General features: G+C 48.7%; 1 protein-coding gene across 16 annotated transcripts in view; it reads left to right on the top strand.

Moving 5' to 3' along the window:
- Nucleotides 1–15,645, top strand: part of kcnma1a (potassium large conductance calcium-activated channel, subfamily M, alpha member 1a) — a 1,094,159-nt gene that overhangs the window by 829,697 nt on the left and 248,817 nt on the right. For all 16 annotated transcript variants that reach the window (XM_085970505.1, XM_085970490.1, XM_085970491.1 and 13 more), the window contains 2 exons: nucleotides 1,105–1,174; nucleotides 9,831–9,986. In XM_085970505.1, coding sequence (XP_085826631.1) covers nucleotides 1,105–1,174; nucleotides 9,831–9,986 — 226 coding nt within the window. The remainder of the gene's footprint in view (nucleotides 1–1,104; nucleotides 1,175–9,830; nucleotides 9,987–15,645) is intronic.

Below are 15,645 nucleotides of genomic sequence, written 5' to 3'. Positions count from 1 at the left end.
AACTATCATCTCAAGCACCCTAGTGAAAAGCGTGTAGTGACAGTTAGCATGATGTGGTGTCTTGTATTAATCCTTCATGGAATATTCATTGGTACAGAGATGCAGGCTGGGGAATATCAGGGGCCCAGTTAATCCTGGATGTCCTCATGTACCCAGTCGCGAATGGTTGCAGGGTAGCGTTATCAGACTGCTGGGGGGGGGGGGGCGGGGGGCAGGTAACTAGCCTTGTCAGTCGAGGAATAGTCTGTAGCACTGAGGTAAGGGTACGAGCATGAATAAAATAGAAGATAAGAAATGCAACTCCTAGTCAATGTTCCCTTTAAGCTGCACGGCTGCACAGCGCTCCAGGGGTCCCGCCCAGCCGGTGAGCTGGTTTTCACATTGGGAAAAAAACGCGTATCCGCGGACTTTTGATTTGGCCGCGCGCCCCCCCAAATTATTACAGGGAACATTGTTCCGAGTGATGAAGGGGGTAGCGGGAAAGGTTTTCGTGGTGAATTTCCTTGGATATCTCCCTCCGCTCTGCCGCTGTAACTTTGGCGGAAGTGTCTAAATGGGGTTTTCGCCAAAGTCACAGCAGCGCAGCGGGCGAAGACCCAAGGAAATTCGCCCCATTCTCTTCGTGCACAGATTTGCTCAGTTGAGTCGTGTGTTTTGGGCTATGATGTGTAATCCCGTATACAACCAGCAGGGGTGTATAGTCTTGGAGGTAAGAGTAAGTTCCCATTGAGATGCGGAGGATCAGTTGGCCATGATCTTACTGAATGGCGGAGCAGGCTCGAGGGGACGTATGGCCTACTCCTGCTCCTATTTCTTATGTTCTTATTAATAGCTAGGAACATAGCTGCTGAAGGAACAAATATGGAGACAGTCATTTGTAAAAATGAATGAATCCTTTCCGTTTTACTCAAACCCAATTCTACAAACACAATCTTGGGTAATAATACCACGCACACTACTTCATGGCTTTGTAGGTGTCCTACAACTGCTCTTTAGGAGATTATGTCCTGTTTGTTTATGACATGATTATTATTCAAGGCTTTAGCCTATTAATGCAACTAAAAGTAGGCACTGCCTAATGAACATTTTCCTTTTTTGTTTCAGGGTAATATCCATCAAAAATTACAATCCAAAGATAAGAATTATAACACAGATGTTACAGTATCATAACAAGGTCAGAATACTTTTTCTTATTGATTCAGAATGATGCTTCTGTTACTCTCTTAATCAGACTAACGGTTTTCAAACTTCACTGTTGGGGCTGTACATATTGCCAGGCTCCTGGGAACCCTCCCATCATATCGACAGACTTCTGTTAAACCTGTGTCTGAATTTGCAAAGGACAGTGCGACCTATACAAAAGCCAGCAGTCCTCCCAGTCGTATTCAGTAAGAGAAGTAACACGCTAGTGAGGTGCCAACCTAGGAAACATCTCATGGTCGATCTGAAAAAGCTGAAATCTGGAAAATTGTGAGATTTCAACAACAGCATTCAATAGGGGAGCCCATGGAGTGAGGTCCCTTTGGGAAATCATCTACACTCTTAACTTTTCAGCATTATGTTCACCCTTCGCTATGTTATTTACATTGCTTAATTGAAATGATTGGATAATTGACTTATTTTAGCCCAATAAACCCACTTTTGAGTTCTCAGGAGTAGGCTGTGTGTGAGTGGTATTGTGCTTTAGTTGTAGCACAGGGTGTATGGACAGAGGTGACCCTGAGCTCAGCCCCGTACCGAGTTCCTGAGCTCAGTTCTGTCATTGTGTGGAGCGCAGAGCAGGAGGGCAGACAGTTGCTTCCCTGCAGAAAGGGCAGCGATCGAAGTGAAGGTCCCCTCCCATTGGAGAGCAAGTGGGTGAAAGTGGAAAAGAATTGCCTTAGCTGCCCTCCCCGTCCACCATTGCAAAAGACATTTTTGTTGCGGTGCTACTGTAGAACTTCAGTGGACATAAAAATGTACAGAATTGTGGTAGGGTCGAGAGTGTGGGGCAGAGGGGGGATTAATTTTCTGAGTTGGATGTTTCTGGTACGGAGCCTTGCCCATTGGTGGTAAGCGGCACCCCCCCACCATCAGTGGCAAGCTCTGCCCATCAACTGTAAGTCCACCCATCGGCGGCTAGCTTCGCCCATCGTCAGAAAGCCCCGCCCTTCAGTGGGAAGCCCCTCCCATCAGTGGGAAGCCCCGCCCCAGTGGGAAGCCCCGCCCCAGTGGGAAGGCCCGCCATTGCAAGGAAGCCCCGCCCTTCAGTGGGAAGCCCCGCCCATGAACCGTAAGCTCCACCCACTGGTGGTAAGCCCCTCCCATCAGTGGGAAACCCCACCCATGAACTGTAAGCCCACCCATCGGCGGCTAGCTTCGCACATCGTCAGGAAGCCCCGCCCACCAGTGGGAAGCCCCGCCCATCCTTGGAAAAGCCCGCCATTGCCAGGAAGCTCCGCCCATCAGTGGGAAGCTCCGCTCATCAGTGGGAAGCCCTGCTCATCAGTGGGAAGCCCCGCCCATGAACTGTAAGCTTCACCCACTGGCGGTTAGCTTCGCACATCGTCAGGAAGCCCCGCCCACCAGTGGGAAGCCCCGCCCTTCAGTGGGAAGCCCCGCCCATCAGTGGGAAGGCCTGCCATTGACAGGGGGCCCTGCCCATCAGTGGGACGGCCTGCCCACCAGTGGGAAGCCCCGCCCACCAGTGGGAAGCCCCGCCCATCAGTAGGAAGCCCCGCCCATAAGTGAGAAGCCCCGCCCATCATTGGGAAGGGCCAACATTGCCAGGAAGCCCCGCGCGATTGCTGTTTCTATCAGAATTGTGGCCAGTGCAAACTCAGAAAATCTGCCCTCTGCTGCCATATGATTACTTCCTGTTTTTGAATGGTCGGGATTTGTGCAGATTCCAGGTGCTCGCCACTCCCTCCTCCCACCTCTACTCTGTAATTCAGGATGCTGTCATATTGATCAGTATTTGGAAGGAAACCACACAGTGGTCACACATTTGTGTGGACACATGGCCACCTGAAAAAGATTTCAAGCAAACTCCCTCGATCGCTTAGCGGGGCAAAGAGTTAGGCCCCGGTCTCGAATGTGGCGGGTTTTCCGAGCGGAGGGAGGAGTTACGGTCCCCGCTGGCAGCACGCGGCTTCTTTTATCCCGACAGGATCCCCGCCCGGAAGATTGACGGGTTTGACTCCCCGTCAGGCAGGGAACGCTCTGGAGGAGACGCAGGCCAGGAGCAGATAGAGAGCCTGCTACTGTGGTAGAGATAGCGGGGGGCGCGGGGTGGGAGCTAAATCTTGGGGGGAGGGTCCGATCCTTGAGGGGGTGTCAGCAGCCCTGTGAGGAGGGATGATCTTGGAGGGGGAACGCAGGTTTGCTTGGGGGGTGCCGGGGAGAAGTATTCCTGCTCCTCCTGGCCCACAAGCAGTGCTGGAAAGGCACAGACCTCTTCCACGCTGCAGTCCTCACCTCGCTTCAGCTGCCAGGTTTCCAGAGTCCTGGGAAACACGGCCGGCCAGAGTTAAACCTGGAAGACAGATGAAATTTGAGGCACGCAGCCTCGTTATAATATTTAAATGACCAACCCACCTCCTGGGAGCGGGTTGGCTGCCTGCTCCTCATCCCGCCTCCATTAAAACCCGGAAGTGGACGGGTTCGAGGCAGGTTGGGTTCGGGTTTGAGATCCCAGCGGACCCAAAACCGGATAAAAAGGGTTAAAATTCCATTCTTAGACTCCGTAGACGAGACCATGTACAACCAATGTCCCCATTAATCTGCGGGGCTGCACAGCCCTCTGGAGGTTCCCCGTGCAGGCTGCTCAGTGGCTTCACAACGGAAAGCCCGCGCGTGCGTGGAAATTCGAGTGGGCCCCACGCAGCCCGTTAAAGGGACCCCGCACCCAAAAAAAAGAAATTAGCGGGAACATTGTGCACAACTGTGTCATATGCTGGAGAGTGAGCTCCTGAGGGCGGAGGGGGTGTGGGTCAGAATAGGGCTCGGCTGTGATACTCTCCGAGGTAGAGAGGCGTGCGAGCGTTACAGCCTCGAGAACGAGAGAGACGTACTGGAGGACTCCTGTCGCTCAGGGTACTGGACCCCAGGGAGAATCAGGAGCGAAATGGAGGCAAGAGGTGGAATGTTCTGATGAAAAATGACTAGACACCAAAGGCATCAAGGGATATGGGGAGAGAGTGGGAATATGGTATTGAGATAGAAGATCAGCCATGATCATATTGAATGGTGGAGCAGGCTCGAAGGGCCGAATGGCCGACTCCTGTTCCTATTTTTCTGTTTCTATGACTTGCTCTTTGTATGCTCAGTATCATTTTCCTCCTCTCGACTGACAGCATGGCGTGTGGCATTGAGACAGGGAGATATTTGATAGGATATCTCGGTGCCAACAATATAGCTTCCTGACCACGTCCTGACTTGGGTCCAAGCTGCAGACTGTCAGCAGATGTTTCTGCTCTCGTTTCTTTCCCTCTCTCACTGGCACCGGATTCCCCCCTCATCTTGATGGAGAAAAATTACATTTGAACAAAATATTTTCGCAGAGTACCTAGAGTGCGACCAGATGAAGCACGAGGCGTGGTGGAATTCAAGGAGAGTTAGGTGCTCAGGCTATTTTCAAAAAGCATTTTGAGCTCATCCTTTCCACCGACCTGTGTGTGAATCTCACTGCACGTTTAGTGCAAGCTGCTAATCATCGGTAGGCGTTGCTCCTCTCTGTGGTCACTATTGGAACTGCAGCTGGCTCACTCTCCGGGTAACTTGCTGCTTTTAAAGAAAGCGCACATATTGCAGCAGTTATTCTGTGTCGTAGAGATGGCAAATCTTAGCGTTTTGCAATGTGCTCAACACTTGAGACTTAAAAGCGTTTTTATCAACTAATACTGAAAGAAAAATCATTATTTTTTACTTGCTTTTGAGCTCCATTTTTTAAAAAATAAATTATTTTCCCTCTTTTCAGCTTCCTTTCCACACACCAACTGTGAGAGGGCAGCAGGATCTCCTGCCCCTGTCAGTGTTCTCTTGAGCCAATTTGCTCAGAGAGTTAGTCTGAGTAACCCAGATGATTTCCTGCCCTCCTGTATGAGGAAGAGACTGAGCGCGACTCATATCACCCACTCACAGTTTGACTGGGATTAGGGGCACACCGTGTGAGGAAGAGAAGAGGGGGTCTGGCACAAGGGGGCATAACCTTTTTTTCTCTCTCCCACACGGCAGCTGTCTCCCATCCTGCCAGTACACTTCACACCTAATCTTGCCGTCTTTTGTCTCCACTGTCCTATTACCATCTCGTCTGGTTTTGAATACCTCTTAATGTCTCTTTTACTTCTTTTACTTCTTTTGTTCTATCGCAGCCCTGCCTTCGATCTATTTTATTTCCTTTCCAGTTTGAAAAAGGGTTCGACCCGAAACGTCACTCTAATTTCTCTCCATGGACGTTGCCTGGCCTGCTGAGTTTTTCCAGCATTTTCTGTTGTTATTTGGCATAACCTGAAAGTTAGAGCCAGGCTGTTCAGGGGCCATGTCGGGAAGCACTTCTTCACACACGGGGTCGTGGGAATCTGGATCTCTCTCCCCCGCGAAAAGCTGTTGAGGCTGGGGCAATGTTCCTGTTCGGCTGCGCGACTGTGCGGCGGTCTGGAAGTTCCCGCACGGACCGCTCGGCAGCTTTTAAATGGAAAAACCTCGCACGCACGGAAATCTGAATGGCGCAGCCCGTTAAAGGGGCCGCGCACCCGGAAAAAAAAATGAGCAGGAACATTGGCCGGGGGGGAGGGGGGGGGGTCAATTGAAAATTTCAAAATTGAGATTGATAGGTTTTTGTTCGGCAAGGGTATTAAGGGGTTACAGAACCAATGTGGCTAAAAGGAGTTAAGATGCAGATCAGCCATGATCTAGTTGAATGGCTTTAGAGGCTCGAGGGGCTGAAGGGCCTACCCCTGTTCCTCTGTTCATATGTTCCGAAGAGGCGGACCGCTGCTCATATCAGCCCCTCACAACATGACTGGGATTGGGAGCTTGCCGTGTCAGGAATAATGGTCACACGCCCTACGTCCCCTTTCTGTTTCACAGTTCAATGCAGCTTGACTGTGCTGCACTGTCTCTCGCTCCTGCTGTAAGCCTTCATCTTCCACTGGTGTCGAGGAATGCCTTTCCTCATCAGGATAAACCATTCTTGGTCGCTGGAGGTTCTTTTTCAGGATCCAACTTTTCAATCCAGCTGGAAGTGAATTAGGTGCTTTGTTTTGCTTTGGGAAGAGCCAGTGCTGTTCATTCTAGAACGGTCAAAGGTGAGATCCTCGACGGACAGCAGGACACCAGCTGTGTCCCTCTTAGGGTTTAAAATGGGTAAACCCAGTGGCTCACGGCTAGATTCAATCCCCAGTCCGGACTCTTCCATTTGGCCTCAGTGCCCTAGGTTAGGTTAAGGCAAATGGGCCAGAGTCCCACTCCTCATGCTCGACAGAAACCTGCTGGAATGGTGCGTGTGTGGCTGTCATGTGATGCCTGGATCGGGTTCGGTTATGATGTCCTCCACCGTCTAAAAGATGCGGTCCACACATGAATAATAACCACTCGGTGGGATATTGGAGGGCGCCTGATCTCCATGAAACCCAGACTCGGCAAGAAGTCCATGGGCTTGGAAAGAAAAAGAATGATTACAGAAGACCCAGCTAATTTGAGCCACTCCGTATCAACTCAGACACCGCCATGGATTCCTGACTCCACTGGGTTAGTCACTCTGTGAGCAGATCGGAACAGTTCTTTAAATACCATAAATATCACGTGTCAGCCATGGCTCAGTGGGCAGCACACTCACCTCTGAGTCAGAAGGTTGTGGGTTTATGTCCCACTCCCGGGACTTGAGCACAAAAATCTAGGCCGACACTCCAGTGCAGTACTGAGGGAGCGCTGCACTGTCGGAGGGGCAGTACTGAGGGAGCGCTGCACTGTCGGAGGGGCAGTACTGAGGGAGCGCCGCACTGTCAGAGGGGCAGTACTGAGGGAGCGCCGCACTGTCGGAGGGGCAGTACTGAGGGAGCGCCGCACTGTCGGAGGGGCAGTACTGAGGGAGCGCTGCACTGTCGGAGGGGCAGTACTGAGGGAGCGCTGCACTGTCGGAGGGGCAGTACTGAGGGAGCGCTGCACTGTCGGAGGGGCAGTACTGAGGGAGCGCCGCACTGTCGGAGGGGCAGTACTGAGGGAGCGCCGCTCTGTCGGAGGGGCAGTACTGAGGGAGCGCCGCTCTGTCGGAGGGGCAGTACTGAGGGAGCGCCGCTCTGTCGGAGGTGCCGCCTTTCGGCTGAAATGTTAAACCAAGGCCCCGTCTGTTCTCTAAAAGATCCCATGGTGCTATTTCGAAGAAGAGCAGGGGAGTTCTCCCCTGTATCCTGGGCCAATATTTATCCCTCAACCAACATCACTAAAACGGATGAACTGGTCATTGTCACATTGCTGTTTGTGGGAGCTTGCTGTGCGCAAATTGGCTGCTGCATTTCCTACATTACACCAGTGACTACACTTCAAAAGAAAAATAATTAATTGGCTGTAAAGCGCAGTGGGGCATCCTGAGGTCATAAAGGTGCTATATAAATGCAAGTCCTTTCGCTTCTTTCTTTAAACGTATCCTGTGAGTGCTGTTATCATCACAATACCCAGAGTGGTTAGCACTGTTGCCTCACAGCACCAGGGACCCGGGTTCGAATCCGGCCTCGGGTGACTGTCTGTGTGGAGTTTGCACATTCTCCCCGTGTTTGCGTGGGTTTCCTCCGGGTGCTCCGGTTTCCTCCCACAGTCCAAAGATGTGCGGGTTAGGTTGATTGGCTATGATAAATTGCCCCTTAGTGTTAGGGGGATTAAATATGTGGGGTTACGGGATAGGGTGGGATATGTGTCGGTGCAGGCTCGATGGGCCGAAATGGCCTCTATCTGCACTGTGGGGTTTCTGTGATTTCTGTGAGATGATATTTCACACCTAATGGTTTGCACAACCCACTGTCTTTCAGAATTATTTCTGGCACTTCGGCCAATAGCCGTAGATTCACTGATTATCGCATTGGGTGGTAATCGATTACAATTGCTTTGTCACCCATGAGAAAGTCATTAACATTTGACCAGTGTGATACCATTCCTATAACTGATAGCGATCTGTCCAGCTCCGTTCACATCACTTTACTGTTGGTGCTTTTTCTGTTTTTATTTTTCTTCTCATCTCCGCTTAACTTGCTCAAAGTAGTTTCCTTTAAACAGAAGCACACCAACACTTTTCCCGCCCTCCTGGTTTCCCCTCATTCCAGTGATGAGGTCTTGATGGTCTGGGCATTGCTGCCTTTAATTTTCTCTCACTATCCGCTGATCAACAAGGGTCGTCAGTTGGAAGGAAGCAATAAGTTCAGTGGTGCAAGAACAGGCTGAAACGATGGGTCTACCCGTGGACCTTGGGAAAGAGGTAGAAGCGGGCTGTGCTAGGTTGGGAGACTATGAGGTTGAAGGCCGTGGGGTGAAGATCTCCAGAGGAGATGAGGTCAGTGACAGTCTGGGGAAAAGGCTATCTCAACCTGGGATGGGTTTGAGGGGCTTGCTCCTAACTTCTTAAGCTCTGTGTTGGTGGATCACAGATTGGCATCGAGAAAAATTCCAAACTGCTCTCTGGCCCACATTATCCCGCCCTCCTGCTTAAAAGGGGGTCGTGGAGCTGCCTGACTAGCTTAGTGGCTAATGGCGCAGTCTGACGTGGTAATGAGACAGGAGGTCCCCGGTTTGTTTCCTCATTTGCGCTGGGTCAGTTGAACTTCGCTGAAGCAACAGTCGGGGAATTGCAATTGGCCTCAGTGACCCTAAGATTATGATCATCCAGTGACCCCTTCTCCCCCCCCCACGCCCCAATGGAAAGTGTATGTGTGGACGTGTCAGTGAGGAATGAATTTAGTTTGGCCGGTAAACGCAGCATGGTTGAAGAACCTTTGCTGTCTGAGCTCACACATGAAGGACGGCCAATTCGGTGAGGTATTCCACCCTAGTGGTCTCCGGGGGGGGCACTCAATAGTGAGAATGTAAACCTGTTCTTTATAAATGCATTCAGAATTTGCTCCACACAAGGACCCTTCTCCGCCCCCAGAAGAGCAAGGAAGGATGTTGTTCCGAAATCAGGGATTGATAAAAAAAAATAAACACACTGTCTCTCCTGCCTCTTAAACTCTCAAATTAATCATTGGATTTGATTTAAACCGAGATTTGTTTTCAGCGGTTCAGGCTCGTTCTTTGTTTTTGTACATTGCCTTAATTTGTGTGTGTGTGTGTGTGTTATATATTTAAAATGACCGTAAAGTACATCTCTTCAAAGCCAGGGAGCACACACCTGTAAAATGTCAGGCAGCAAAATGCAGCACTGACAGCCCAGGCACAGGGTGAGTAAGGGAGCAAGCGAGGCTGCGTTATATCCAGCGCTCCTTCCGCGCCTGCCATGAAAAAGGGCTGCAGCTGCTTGTAGTTTTGGCGTTCATTACAGAACAGAAACGCTACACTGGCACTCCTGCATGAACAATATAAAAATGAAACGAAATGTTTAACCAGCGATATTGGAAAGGTATGAAAGGCCCAGGGGAGCTCGCTCTGAATGGGCAACAGATGTGAATACAGATTGAAGTGCAGCGCGCTTTGTTGCAGGCCGCACTCGCGCCTCTTTACTGTGCAGAGAAAATAAAGGAGCCAGTTTGTAGCATCTCCTGAAGCTCTCTGCAATTTTTCACAATGTTTTTAAATATCGGGAGCAGAATGAGGGGAATTGAATTTGTAACTTTTTCTTTTTTTGTTCTTCTTTCCAATGCTATCAGGCCCATCTGCTGAACATACCCAGCTGGAATTGGAAGGAAGGGGATGATGCAATCTGCCTAGCTGAACTGAAGCTGGGTTTTATAGCCCAAAGCTGCCTGGCTCCAGGCCTCTCCACTATGCTGGCCAACCTCTTCTCCATGAGGTCGTTTATCAAGGTATAGTACTGTCTCTTCACATTAAGCCTGACAAAACATTCATCCAACTTGTCATTCTTTTGAATAAAGAATATATCTCGAAGGAAAAACAAAAAATGGAAGATGTTACCGTGGTTTTTTTTTGCCTAACAGCAGGTGCCTCGCACATACAGCCATTCTTACTGTGTGCCAGTGCTGCACTAATCCAAATGTAGTGTGAATCTGACGCTCTTTTCTTAGGCTTTAATTTAGTTAAGACCAACCGTCCGCAACTTAGATATTTGTTGCATTTTTTTTGAGGAGAAGATTGCTGTTCTGTGTATGGAATAATAAACAGTTATGGGGTGAAACCCAGAGGTCTTTGTAGATCACAAGCTGCACATAAGCAAGAGCCAAACCATCAGGAGAGCCTGTACACATCTGCAATTGATCCCTCTATGCTGTCCATCGATTTGCTTGGCACCTGACATAAGAAAACTACTGGGCACTCGGTCTAAGCGTTAAACAAAGCTTTAATCAACTGTTTTACAACGTGGAGGTCTAGTTGTGTCCTTCACTAGTTCCTGTTAAGAATGTCCTGCGCAAGCTGGGCCCGTGCCCGAGTATTTATACTCTCCCTGGACAGCGCCGCCCGCAGGCCGCTCAGTTGATTCATGTCAGCCCCCAGAAGGCGCTGTTTGCTGCGTTTCTTTTCCTGCAGATCTGCAACATGACCATCGCAGTGATTTACCCGCACAGGTGGAAACCGGCGGGGCGCGAGTGTAGTTTGGCAGGTGACTGAAGATGCAGTGTTGCATCCACTTTTGCCGAAGATGCAAGGTGGCAGGTTGTATCTGCTGCTCTGCAAACCTTCTTAGTGCCGTGGATGAGCAACCCCTGGTGCGAGTTAGGACACAGGCAGCAGAGTTTTGGATGACCTCAAGTTTATGGAGGGTAGAACGTGGGTGGCCGGCCAGAAGTGCGTTGGAATAGTCAACAGGTAACAAAGGCATGGATGAGGGTTTCAGCAGCAGATGAGCTGAGGCAGGGGCGGAGTCGGGCAATGTTCCGGAGGCGGTCTTAGCGATGGCACAGATATGTGGTCAGAAGCTCACCTCAGGGTCAAATATGACACCAAGATTTGAACAGTCTGGTTCAACCTCAGACAATTGCCAGGAAGAGGGATGGAGTTTGTGGCGGTTATGCTGATGGGGTGAGATGAAGGCGAGTGGGAGGAGGCTCGTGTGGAGCATAAACACCGGCACAGACCAGTTGGGCTGAATGGCCTGTTTCTGTGCGGTAAATTCTGTGTAATTCTTTAAAAATCTGAATGGGGCAGTAATGTAACCACACCAGTAAAATAACACTAAGGACCAAATATCCCACCACAAGGACACTGACATAATAAAACTCACTACACACTTGGTTTGAGCATAAAGCAAGACTTTAATCAACTTGTTGCAGAACATGGAGGTCTAGTTGTACTTCACTAGCTCCTTGTCTTACAAAATGTCCCTGGAAAGCTGGGGCCCACGCCCGAGTATTTATACTCCTTGGACGGCGCCACCAGCTGGCCGTCCAGCGTTATTTCATGAGTAGTTTCTTGATGATGAGATTTATAACAGACACTTTCAAAACTCTGACAGATCCCTGCCCAAAATAATCCGCAGCCCCCAAAAATATATGTATTTGGAAGGATGTTACTGGAATATCACTAAGTTGTGAACTGTTGGAAGAACTTAGTAGATGTTGTGCAGGTTCAGTTAAAGGAGTCTACATTTATCAAACTGCCCTTATTTTGTAGCCTTGACAGAAAATGTATTCTATGTTAAAAAAAAATAAGCAGTGGTGTTAAAAAGCTAAGCTACACATATGTTACTTAACTAGACCATGATGCATTTATAATGACTCTTGTACACCTCTGATTCATGTGATACTCTGCTGTGTTTATAAGCAGTAAAGGATGGTTCTTTTGTACGCAGTCTCTAACAAACAGCAGTCTGCTGCTTGGGGCATTTTTTTTTATGCAGCTTTCGAGATATTCAGCTGGCAGTATATCAGGTTTCCAATGTGAAACTCAGGCCACCAGTTTGAAGTACTGTCCTGGGGAAGCGAAGCAGGAGTTTCAGTTTAATACAAGTTGATGCGTCCGTAATAAAATCATTGCATGTGTTATTGCTCTTTAATCTATGTGTATTGCACCGCTGGGTCTCGCACAGTGCCTGCATTCCCAAACATGATATGAAGTGGATAAACCCTTTCTACTACAGAGTACCAGCACTTCAGGCTGGCAGTGATTTGCAAGGCTTGTCACTGAATGTTAATGATCACTTAACTAATGTTGAAGTTCACAGGTTTATACCAACCTGTTTGCAGTTATTTTAAAGTAGAAATTCAGACTGTCAAATGTTTCTGCATGTGGCAACTAGCAAGGTGTCAGCCTTGGCTCAGCGGGTAGCACTCTCGCCTCGGAGACAGAAGGTGGTGGGTTCAAGCCCCCGCTCCTCTGAGAGACTTGAGCACATAAAGCTAGGCCGACACTCTAGTGCAGTGCTGAGGGAGTGCTGCACTGTCAAAGGTGCCATCTTTTGGATGAGACGTTAAACCGAGGCCAAGTCTGCCCTCTCAGGTGGATGTAAAAGTACCCATGACACTATTCAGAGAAGAGCGGGGGAGTTCTCCCCGGTGTCTTGGCCAATATTTATCCCTTAACCAACATTAGTAGAAAACAGATGATCTGGTTATTATCTCATTGCTGTTTGTGGGACTGTGTGAATATTGGCTGCCGCATTTCCTACATTACAACGGTAAGAACATAAGAAATAGGAGCAGGATTCGGCCATTCGGCCCCTCGAGCCTGCTCCGCCATTCAATAAGATCATGGCTGATCTGATCTTGGCCTCAACTCCGCTTTCCCGCCCGCTCCCCATAACCCTCGACTCCCCTGTAGCTCAAATATCTGTCTATCTCCGCCTTGAATATATTCAATGACTCCGCCTCCACGGCTCTCTGGGGTAAAGAATTCCAAAGATTCACGACCCTCTGAGAGAAGAAATTCCGTCTTAAATGGGCGCCCCCTTATTCTGAGACTATGCCCCCTAGTTCTAGATTCCCCCACGAGGGGAAACATCCTCTCAGCATCTACCCTGTCAAGCCCCCTCAGAATCTTATATGTTTCAATAAGATCACCTCTCATTCTTCTAAACTCATCAATGAGTACAGGCCCAACCTGCTCAACCTTTCTTCATAAAACAACCCCCTCATCTCAGGAATCAACCTAGTGACCGCACTTCAAAAGTACATCATTGGCTGGAAAGTGCTTTGGGACATCCTGAGGTCGTGAAAGGCGCTATATAAATGCAAGCCTTTTTGTTAAAGTTAATTTGGGTCATATTAATGTTACTTCACAAATTCCAAAGTACAGTGGGGGAACTGAAAGCGCTAATGGAGCCAATTATTTGGGGTAAAGTTATGCTTCATATTCCAATTAGTTGCATGGCATACTCCATTAGCACTATACTTTGTACTTGGACCAGACCGTCTCCTCTAGATGAATATAAGGATAGCAGCTCCTGCAGGTTAAGACACCACAAGTGGCGGAACATGACAGAAATTCGCAGCAGTTGTATCTTGGAGAGTGAACAGCCAAGATATTGAAGGCGTCGATTCTACACGCAATGTAGGACTGGAAAACTGGCATGGAGTGGGGAATGAAGAGAGTGGAGACAAATAAGAAAAAGAAACCACTTCAGGTACGGTAGATTGCCACATGTACTTTCAATCGACACATCAGTGTGTAGTATTTATAGATAAATGGGAAAAGTGAAAAAGAGAGACGAAATGTGAGCTTTTCCGTGCAACATTTGAATTTCTGGTCACAAACGGAATATATGTCAAAGAAAACGTGATTGTAAAGCAGGCTTATTGCTCCAGTAATCTATGATAATTTACCTTGATAATGTGTTTTAAAAAGATCTCTTTGTTCTATTCACAGATCTACAAATTACCGTGCATCAGAAGGATCAGGCACTTTAAGGATCCTTTAAAGAGTAGTACTCTGGGTTGGGGCCACCTTGACCACAGAAGAACTGGATGCTGGTCCCAGAACTCCTGAGGACATCACAGAGTCATGTGCAGAAGTGTTGCTGGTTTTGCATCACATTTTAGTAAAGCACATGTATTCTCTCCTCCGGCAGTCTCGGGGATGGTGGTGGAGATGTCAAAGGACCAGCATCTGTCCCATGTGGCAGACGTATTTCCTGATCTGTTGTTGCATACCCTTGTGTAGAGTGCAACATCTTTTTTCCACAGTGTGAATCGGGAAGCCCATTTGGGGCGGGCAACTTCAGATGAATGAGCTCCGAACCTCAAAATGGCTCCGGCCTCTTCACCCTCCCCCCTCGAATAGGCGGACAGGCTGTGCGTTCCAGAGGTTAACCTCGACCTCGAGGAGTTTTCCTGCAGTACAGGCTGAGGAGCCGGAAAACACAAAACTGGGATACTACAGCGCCACCACTGGTGGAAGGTTGATGAATACATGGAGATTTTTAATATTAGGCCTGGAATTTACAGGGCCTATGATGAAGTGCTGTGAAAGGCCCCACAAGGTTCGGGTTTCCGTGTGCGATGCGCATGCGCGAAAACCCTGAACTTGCGATCTGTCAAGTTTCACCTCGACAGAGCCACCGCATCCGCTGTAAATTCACTTTCGCTGGCGCAGTGTTGGGCCCAGCGAATACCCACCAAACCCTTACTCCTGGTAAATGCAGGCATAGGGCCGTCTTTTACTGGCGTAAGGGTTAAAATAAATGTTAAAATATTTTTTTTTAATGATTTTCACGTTCACTTACATTTAAAATTAGGTTAGGTAAATTTTATCCCATTTAAAAATGTTTAAATTTATTTTTCAAAAAATTCAGTTTTTACTTTAATTGTTTTATTAAAGGGTATTTTAATTAATTTTGAACCTGTGATCGCTCATTTTTATTTCAGTGGTGTGACATTTTATTAGGGGATTTCTATTCATGCTTATGGACGTAAACTAAATCACCGTAAGCATCACAGAAATCCCGCTTTGTCATTGGTTGGCCTGGCCCAGGTGATCCCAGGGACGCTTGCGAAATGCCTGCGCCCCTGAGGTCCGTGGGCCTTTACGCAGGCGTATGCCCGCAGGCCCAGGACTGCAAGAGTCTGAAGATACGGAGGCAGCAGGTAAGTATGGAGTTTTCTTTCGGTTCGGAGGCGTACGCGGGCAGCAAGCCTCCGACCGCAATTTCCAGACCATTATGTAGATGTAAGAGATAAAGCTGGACATTTCATGTCATTTCTGACTCATAGTTAGTTCAGTCAGTTCTTCCTCCATGCTTTGTTTCCACCACCCTTCCCCCTTTCGTTATATCCTTACGTTTTTAGTGATTTCTTTGTTTAAACGTTCTTTTTTTAATCCTCCCTCGACGCAGTTCTGTCACCAATGCACTGACTCACGTTTGGGGCCTGGTGCTGACTGCCCTCTGCTACCTTATTCAAATGATGATTCTTTTCAGGCGTGAGCATAGATAGTGAGTGTCAGCGAGCTACTGAATTGTGCCAGTCGATAAGCCTGACCACCTTCTCAGCCGATGTCTACATTGCACGTTTCGGACTGGAGAGCATGCCCCCCTTTCCCACCCCCGCACTGCTGTTTCTATGATGGCATCAGATA

This window comes from Somniosus microcephalus, chromosome 29, assembly GCF_052327205.1.
Source record: "Somniosus microcephalus isolate GS21.2 chromosome 29, FLI_Smic_1.0, whole genome shotgun sequence".
Lineage (NCBI taxonomy): Eukaryota > Metazoa > Chordata > Chondrichthyes > Squaliformes > Somniosidae > Somniosus > Somniosus microcephalus.
The sequence above is the reverse complement of the archived record's forward strand: the minus strand, read 5'-3'. Positions and strand labels throughout refer to the sequence as shown.